The sequence below is a fragment of the Lathyrus oleraceus genome, chromosome 2, assembly GCF_024323335.1.
Source record: "Lathyrus oleraceus cultivar Zhongwan6 chromosome 2, CAAS_Psat_ZW6_1.0, whole genome shotgun sequence".
In the NCBI taxonomy this organism is placed as follows: Eukaryota; Viridiplantae; Streptophyta; class Magnoliopsida; order Fabales; family Fabaceae; genus Lathyrus; species Lathyrus oleraceus.
Window position 1 is genome coordinate 65,259,570 of NC_066580.1, and position 9,496 is coordinate 65,269,065.

General features: G+C 36.4%; 1 protein-coding gene across 1 annotated transcript; it reads right to left on the reverse strand.

Moving 5' to 3' along the window:
- Positions 1 to 1,137: 1,137 nt before the first annotated feature.
- Positions 1,138 to 1,958, reverse strand: LOC127121934 (uncharacterized mitochondrial protein AtMg00810-like). The gene is made up of 2 exons (XM_051052357.1): positions 1,828 to 1,958; positions 1,138 to 1,519 (listed from the first exon to the last, which is right to left on the reverse strand). Exons 1-2 carry the CDS (start codon positions 1,956 to 1,958, stop codon positions 1,138 to 1,140), a joined length of 513 nt encoding a protein of 170 aa, XP_050908314.1.
- Positions 1,959 to 9,496: the final 7,538 nt, after the last annotated feature.

The window sequence follows — 9,496 nt, forward strand, 5'->3', positions numbered from 1 at the left end:
ATAACATATACAATAAACATTAAAGATGAAGGATATAATGTAATAAAAAACTCTTGAGTTACTACAAAAGCGACACGATTACATGACATATGCCTTTAGTGCTTCCAAAATGTTGCACACGCATGTGCTCTAGGAAGACGATATATAGATTTACCACCAATCGAACCAAAAACAGAGATGTTAACATAACAATGACACACAACAAGAACTTTGCTAACATTATAACATGTTCAAACATATTTCATGTCGAAATAGATAACATGCTTAAACACCAGGAACATATTTCAAGTATGAAAGAAGAATAACATAAAGTCATTATAGGCATATAAATTGATATACATCAATAGAAATTTTTGGAAGTCAACATTCATGTACTATTTCATACATCAAGAATATCAAGCATTTGGAACATAAACAACATGCAAAAGTAAAAACTTACTTTCAAAAAGGGAAAATGGAACAATATTACCTCCCTCATGAATTGACGAAGGATGCACTCATATGTAATTTAACATCCAAGGAAAGTTAGAGCAAAATGCATGTAACAAATCATATTTAGGCAAGATTTGGGATATCAAGTATCCCCAATTCCCTTTGAATGTTGAAAAATGGTTCAGTCATAAGAGGTTTTATAAAGATATCCGCAAGTTGATTTTTGCTATCAACATACTCAAATATGACGTCTCCTTTTTTTTCAACATGGTCACGTAAGAAGTGGTGACAAATCTCAATATGCTTAGTGTAAGAGTGTAACACATGATTTTTGGTTAGATTAATAGCACTAGTGTTATCACACATAATAGGAATACATTGTAGTTTAATATCAAAATCAAGTAGTTATTGTTTGAGCCACAAAATTTGAGCACAACTACCAACTGCTAAGTATTCTGCCTCGGCAGTTGACAAAGCAACGGAAACCTATTTCTTGTTATGCCAACTTATTAAGGAGTTTGAAAACATGTGGCAAGTTCCACTAGTACTCTTCCTATCCAATTTGCAACCGAAAAAATCAGAATTGTTATAATCAATCAAATTACAATCGCTTCCACTGGAATACCAAAACCCATACTTATGAGTACCATGAAGATATCTAAGAATGCGTTTTATGGATTTAAAATGCGATTCCTTAGAAGCCGATTAATAATGATCGCACATACACGCGCTAAACATAATGTTTGTCCTAGATGCAATAAGATATAGAAGATAACTGATCATACCTCTATACTTATTGACATCAATATCCTTACCATTTTCATTCTTTTCTAAGTTTCCATTTGTGAGCATTGAAGTGTCAATTGATTTTGCATCTTCCATACCAAACCTCTTTAGTAATCTGTTGTAATATTTTGTTTGACACATGAATGTCCCCTCGTTGAGTTGCTTGATTTGAAGACCAAGAAAGTAACTCAACTCCGCCATGAGACTCATCTCAAACTCACCCTGAATATGCTTAGAAAACTCCTTGACTAGTTGCATGTTATTGGAACCAAAAATGATATCATCGATATAAACTTGAAATCTATGGAGTAAGCATAAAATATTAACCGTATATAATATATGTGAAGATATTAAGATGAGATCACTAAAAATATTTAAATTGAAACACACCATGGTTATAAATTGAAATTTATGGAAATGAACACTCATAACATGTATCAAACACAAAGTATATCATATACTTTTGAAAAAATAAACAGGTAAAAGAAAGAACTTACTTACAAAGTAAAAATTGAAACGATATTACCTTACTGTACGAATGACGGAGGATTCAGATTTCACTCCACAAGGAACTCACAAATGAAAGTTGGAATAAACGTTCCATAAAACCTTTTAACATCACCGTTCTTAACTCTTTCATCTTTGTTTGAGTACCCGATAGTTTGATTTGTAATGTCCCAAAGAATGTTGTTAATTTGATGACCATTGGAGGTTCTCAAAGCCAAAGGAAGATCATTCATTGCAGCTAGACTTTCAACCTTCTCCTTTTCATAATCGTTATCTTATTCTTTCTCATGTTCCTTTTTCGATTTCTTTGAGAATGTCATGTGAAGATATACCCACATCATGAAAAGAAACACCTATCTCGACATTTCTAGGATACAAAATTAATACTAATCAACACACTTTTACCAATTAAAGAACACTAGTTGTTGATCTTCTTTGGTCACACAATCCTTCTTCCTTGCCACAAAGTCAATGAAATAGGGAGATGTCACCTATATCATGTCTTGTGCATCCATAAATAAGATCCCACACTCTCTTCATAGAGCCAAGACATTTATTCTACAAGATCAATGAAAAGTGCTAGGTACCCAATCTTCATTACGTCCTTGAGGATTAGTGAAACCTTGGTTGCATTTGGGCAACCATTGAAAAGCACATTTTATGAACAAAAAGTCTCCTAAACTTGCATTTTTCAATAGTATGCCCTTTCTTGCAATAATAGTGACAATATAAGTTGTGATGAAATATACTTTCGCTATTTGATTCCTTTTGAACATATTTATGCTTTTTATATGACGGGTTCAAATACTGTTCAAACTTTGATGGATAGATAACAAATGCAATCTTTAGTTGTAATGCTTTGTCCAATTTAGCTTGAAGAGTATTTACCTCTTTTTACCAATTGTGACAAGATTCACAACCAAATCATGAAGGTTTTTCATCCTCATTCTTGTCCTTTTGAATATCTACCATAGATTGCTTAAGAGCTTCCATCTTCTTTTCGGTTCCTAAAACTTTAGCTTCTAAGTGCGAAAAGATTATTTGGTGTGAATTAATTAATTAATGAGATTGCATAAAATTTTACAGAGTACTTAGCTCATTGAGAATTCACAATAGAAATACATTATACCTTTTCTTTACTCACTATTTGGTTATCTATGTAGTTGTTGGACACAGTCCCCCTTACATATGCCCGACAAATATAATCCTCCTTTTCATATGGCCGATGGATGAGGTTGTGCCTTGCGGGTTCAGTCCACACACCTTTGTTCAAGATGCGATATATATTAGAAGGTGTCTACATATCATCCACATCCAACCACCCTCCTAGGTCAAGGGGGAACCTGTCACCATAATGGATCACATATAAGAAGACCGTTAGTCACATGTCGACCACTTGAGGTAGATATCCGCTATACAGTAAAACATGATTTGGGACGTTCTGTCCCGATAGTTAGATGACACCTCACTAGAGCAGTCACTAAAGACAACTTTAGGGTCCTAAGGTTTCAACAGTCGTCCTCAAGCTACGTCCTCAATGAAGCCGACTACCCAACAAAGCGCCAACAAGAAAAAATGAGACGAGATGCTTTGATATATCGTCTAACTAAAGGAGACGCCATAAATACGAGAAGTGCAAACCCCAGAGTCCCGAGGGAGGATATGTATAAAAGACCTAAGACATCACCTGTCCACAAGAGGGTTATTATTTAAGGTCTATCTATCTAGTCATTTCATTGTTTCATTATAATGAATTCAATTCATTATTAATATTAATATTTGAACATTTTCTCTTTATTCCTCTATTGTATGTTTCCTTGTCTCTATTTGTTTTAGAATGCACAAGACATGGGTGATAAAGATGACACACATGAACGCATATCCAATACAGCCTAACCACATTTATGCGTATCTGATATGACTTAAACAAATTCTTGTCATGAATTCTCATCTGACACAGACTAAACACATTCTTGCGTATCTGATACGCATTTCTAGATAGCTGGCGGAACCCCTTCAGATCTAGTCAATCCAAGGGCGTAGGCGATTGAGTCCGAAGACGTCCAAACCATTCGAGCCAAGCCTCGAGGAAAGGGAATGAGGTCCTATCCTTGACTGGGGAATGATACCCTTTGATGCAGAGCATAATACAAAGATACAACCATATCGTGGCGGTCTCTCCGATCTCAAACCTCACCTCGAGGAGCGCTAAATACAATGAGCAAACATGGAAACCAAAAATGGTAGCTAATATCATCCATTATGCTAAGTTGGAAATAGTAAAACGGGAAATCCCTAAGAACACATTTGTTACTTCATTGTAATAAAACACTCCTTTTCTTTTTCTCTTTATAAAGGCAGGCATCACTTCATAACTGACATGGAACAAACTCAAGGCTACCTTGATGAACACCGACAATGACCCCAGGATAGATAAGCTTTACATTACATGGATAACGAGTAAGCCTTGGTTTTATAACAATTCACAAACAACCAAGGGCACAACATAAGAACAAAATTGAAGTGGAGCCAACTCCACGACTCTAAGCTAAATAACACACAAACCAATAGGGTAAAAATATTTTAATAAATGTTAATAATTGTTACAACGAAGGCACCAAGCCCGGGGAAATTAGAGGAAAAAAAATAATACAGAGGAAAAATAAAGAAATCAAGTTGAAGCTTCTGGATCAGAGGTACCAAGATCACCCTCCAGAGTCACCTCGGAAGAAGTTTTAAATGGGTTCAACACCTCAGCCAAAACTATGGCGGAAGGGCAGAACTTCCTCGCCTGATCCACAACTTGGTTATGAACCCCAAACACGATATGCATAGTCTAATGAAGTGAATCACAAAGCACGTATATCAGATCATCAACCTCATATTTAGGAAATTTCAAGGTCTTGACATACACCTCGACTTCCTGAAGAAGAGTTTTTTGGTGCTCCTCCATCTGACAAGTCTTCTCCTTAACAACATAATAAGAATCCTAATACCGCTTCTTCTCCACTTTGAGGGCATCCTCCAGATTTTTTACCTGAGCAACCATGAGTAGAAAGAGAGCCGTGGATTTTGGTCTCCTCTTGAAAAGAGTAGACAATTTTGACCTTCTCCTGCGGTGCAAATAGCTCGTCCTAGATAGTAGATCACCTAAATTACAAGCCTCACATTTCCCTTTCCAGGTGTCCCTTTCCTTGGCGGAATTTCCTAGAGCCAAGATGTTTCCCATGCTAGAAGAAACAAGGGAGAATAGAGAAGCATCCTGATACATACTAGGAGTAATCTCGGAGACGAGTTCCATCTTATCCCCCTCTGAGAGATTTTTGAAAAAGGATAGATATGGCATCAAGATAATAGTGGTTTTCCCTCTCATGAGTGCGAGCAAGCTGAGAAAAGAAGATGCATGTTATATGTATGAAGGAAGTTACCTCCCTAGAAACACTATCCCCAGCGACTCGAGTTCGCTTTGGAGAACCTTTTTTGTGGAAGGATTATTAATCTTATCCCATGCCCTCTTTGTTGAAACGTGAAACAATGAAGAATTATCCATGGGAAAAGTGGTCGTAACATCCATAAATTGATCTACCTAGAGTGCAAAAGTAGAAGCCTTGACAACCAAAATCGGAGCAAGGGATGAAGCAAGAGTAGTGTTTGTCAGAATATGCACGACAACCCAAATACCTTGTGCATTTTCAAGGTCATAGAACATATTCATATTGTCCAACTGTTCCATGTTATTTGTAAGATGCAATGACACATATTTAGAAAAAAACTCGAAGACTTCGTCCTCACCAAATATTTATTTCCTTTCCTCCTGGGTGACTGCACTTACAATGGCATAAGTGTCAATTCACGTTTTCCTCACCTCGGTGCGAGGAACCTCTACGGGGCTAAATCCTTCCTCGTAACCAAGTCCTTCGAACCAAGATCATATTCCTCCTTCATTGTCACTTAGTCCGGAGAAATAAAGCCTAACTTGGTACAATAGAAATGAGTATCCTGGTTAAAGTGGATTTTAGACCAATACTTTGGATATAAACTCTGGCAGAGGCAAGGAGAATCAGAAGTGAGGTAGAAAGAAGTGAGATGAGCCGCTGACACGAGAGGATTTACCAGCAAGAAACGCCCCGAAAAATTTCCCCAATCTAGAGTAAAGGGGTCAAATCAAGGATTGACCTGATGGAACCTAATGAGCTTCTAATTATCGAAGTTGTCTTGAGAGGTGTTTTTTAGGTGGAACAGATCAAGGAATAATCCAAGGGAAAGTTTCCAAGATTTATGCTCGACAGATAGCTGAATACCCCCATGAACGCACAATACCTCAGAAGAAGCTGAGAAGGGTCAACTTTTAAATGCTTCAATACGGCTACTTTAAAGTATGAAAAAAGCAACTGAAGTCCTATTCATGTGAACACACATTCATAGAGTGGGATCACACAATCGTAAAAGGAAATTCATATCCTCTTTTCCGACCAACTGGAAGAACCAACCATTCAAGGGGATTGCATACCATAATTCCAACAATATCTATAGGAGCCTCAGTGCTTTAAACATATGGAGTGCAAGTTACTTTCGCATCCATCTAGTCAAGCTTCTCTGTGTCCGTCTGACTTCGAAGATCCAAGCGAGCCTTTACTTCAACATCGTTAGGTTCATAATTATCGGTTCTTAAATTTTTTGAATATGATTCTTAATGCATTATCTCATTTACTGGTTGGCTTGTATTTCCTAATCGGTTAAGATGAGAGGGGCATCGAGACCTCAACATGATTCACCTCACCGCTAATGTTCGATAAAAGGGCTTTTAATGAGCTGGATGAAGAAGTTCCTTCCTCCAAGGAATCCCCATATATCCTTTATGAGTCATAATCGTCAGATAAAGGTATGAATTTTAGTTATAGGGGATTATGATCAAGAGGAGGAAGGTGAGAATTAGGGGATGTCCCCCTTCTCGAGGCAGACGGATTTTATCTCTCTAAATTGTTCATTAGGTTAATTTTATTATCACCTACCCTGATCAGAGAGTAGGAAATGCAAAATATAAAAGCTTGAGTTTAGGATGGTAACTAGTTAAATAAGATTGATGAAATGGCCAAAGAGGAAGAAAGGCAAACTTTGAGCAAGGCATTGATGACCGCTTCAATTAGTATTCTCAGGCAAGTGGAAAAAAAGGATGTTTTATGGGAAAGTAACCATAAGTTTGAATGTCAAAGGTTGCGAAAACTTCCAAACACTCAATTCCTCATATTCATGGGCAGCTACTATTGAAGAATTTAGACCAACTAAAGAAAGGAGTCACAAGATCAATAAATAGATTTCCCCTTGTGGATACACGCAAACTCGAGTGCAATGTAAACCGCTTCGTGCCCTAGCTAGTCACGTCCCCACGTGTTTCAGAAGAAAGCTATAAAATGTTTCAATGATGAGACTAGATTTATTGCTCTTGTTCCCTACCATGTTTTAAATTAATTCTAGGCATTTCAATTCTATTTCACATCGGATAATATCCTGGAGGCCGACCAACATCACTTAAGGTTTTCCCCGACTCCTTTAGTTCCTGTCAAATCCTTGGGGGAAACAGTTCTGGGCCGACTAAAGACCCAAATAGCTAAGGCTCAATTCATCTCAAACCCACTCCACTTGACACATGGTATAAAATCAGTTCACACGCAAAGATCAAGGTACATTCTCTAATCTCCATTTTTCACTACACTCATCTTCAATCTTGAACTGACTTTATCGTTGGAATGCTAACCATAAATGTCCACCTCACACCGTCATGACGAAATCAACACCATCGTTCAAGATTATTGGTTCTCCAACTGCATTTATATTTGATTCCTGAACAAAACACATAGTTTATTTGGTTTTTCCTATTCTGTCCCCTGAGTTTGACTTCTTTAATTATGATATGATTTTTCTAATTTCATTAAAGGTAAAATGCCTGACAACTAAGAAATATTGAGACATGGTTCAGTGGTCCAACATGCTTCTGTTCAGAGGGAAAAAGCTAGACCGTCGCATCCAGTCGTTGGCGTCACTTCATTTGATGTAGAAGCACTGTCTTCTCAAGTTCACGTGTCTCCGACATTGTCTTTTCAGAGGCATGTGGCCTTTGTTGCTTCCCCAGAAGTCCAACTTGATGCCTCTGTTCCTAATGGTTTTTCAAGAGGCCCCTCAGACACCTCACTACTTTAACAATTATGTATACTTTGTATAAATGAATTAAAATACAAGGTTTATTAAAATATGTCAAAGTTATAATAAACTTACTAGCCATAAGGGAAACTAAATTTTAAGAGGGTTGGTCCAAAACTTAACATCTGGATTCTCCACTAAGTTGTGAACTAAACACACTATCATGTTCAAAATATGCATAGATTAGTTTGAAAGTTAACTTCCTGACCCACCCTTTCATTAATCTTTTGACGAAATGAGAGTGACTCAGCTAAGAAGTATTTTGGTGTGCATTAGGGGCGTCCGAAAGTTAATTTTTGGACTTTGCCAAGGACATTTTCAGTTTTTTTATAAGAGTGACTTTTCACCACTAAAGATGCGAACAACAATCCAAAAAAGGGATTACTTTATCCACCCCATAAGGTGAAGGTGAACAGACTGAAAACCCGGTTTTCTATTTCTATATTTCAGAGATTCATTTTCGGACGCATCCAATACACACAAAAATGTATTACAAATGAGATACACTTTGTTTATGCCAAAACTAATCGAAAGATGCATCGTTCGATAACCTAATACACACAAAAGGTGCATTCGGAGATGCATATCCATAATCTATGGATATTTGTGACTTTTCACCGTGGTGAACGAGCACCCCATGGGGTGTACAAAGTAGCAAAAAAAAACTTCCAACATAGAAATTTTACCCCATACCCCAAAATTACCCCCACCCTTACAATTCATTTTGTTTGACTAAAATACCCTAATATTATTTTTGAAAAAAAATTAAAAAAATAATTTGCATTCCGGGTGACTTATGTTAAGTTATTTGATGACTACAACAAAGATGACTTTTGACTATGGTGAAAAACCGTAGCTTATAAAGTAAAAAACAACGGTTGCCTAATTTCCGGATGTCTTTTTACAAAACTATTCATTCATATTATTTGATGATTACAACAAAAATGAATTTAGGCAAAGGAATTTTTTTCCATTGCCTTACTTATTTGGGTGATCCTTTAGCAATAGTATTCAAACGTAGTCTCGTCACTTTTGACAACGGTTTTCAAAACGCTGCCAATTGTGTCATTGCAAAATAAAAAAAAAATCTATCGGAAAACTTATTTCAAGTTATCCGGTTAACAAAAATTTGGTAAAAAAATTATAATACCTCATAACTTTTATGTAAGTTATCCTATGACCATATAATCTACTGGAATACTTAATTATAAGTTATTTGATAAAGGTAAATTATGTAGTGAAATTCTTGAAGTAACATTCTCTCTGACACACTGGTGTAGGGGTATAAAATTTTCCGATTCAAAAAAAAATATAATTAGAATATTTTGAAAAATGTAGGGGTGAAGGAATAATTGTTGGGGTAGGATAAAATTTTCTCCAACATATTAAGCCTTGGCCCATTTCGTTGATGAGACAAGTATGTTCAGCCCAACATATTGAAATCAATGTTAGGCCTTCATGTGAAAGCTTCTCGTTCATGACATTAATTAACAACAATATATTGGTAATTCAATGTATTAAAAGATAGGCACAACACATCAAACTTTGGAACCAAAACTTTGCAACTTGGTAA

Bases quoted from the DNA above. Each gene is read 5' to 3' on its own strand.
- LOC127121934 (XM_051052357.1), bottom strand. From the start codon at position 1,958: ATGAATGATCTTCCTTTGGCTTTGAGAACCTCCAATGGTCATCAAATT. The intron at 1,520-1,827 runs GTTTTATGGAAC...CTTACTCCATAG, and splicing joins AAGAACGGTGATGTTAAAAG to ATTTCAAGTTTATATCGATG.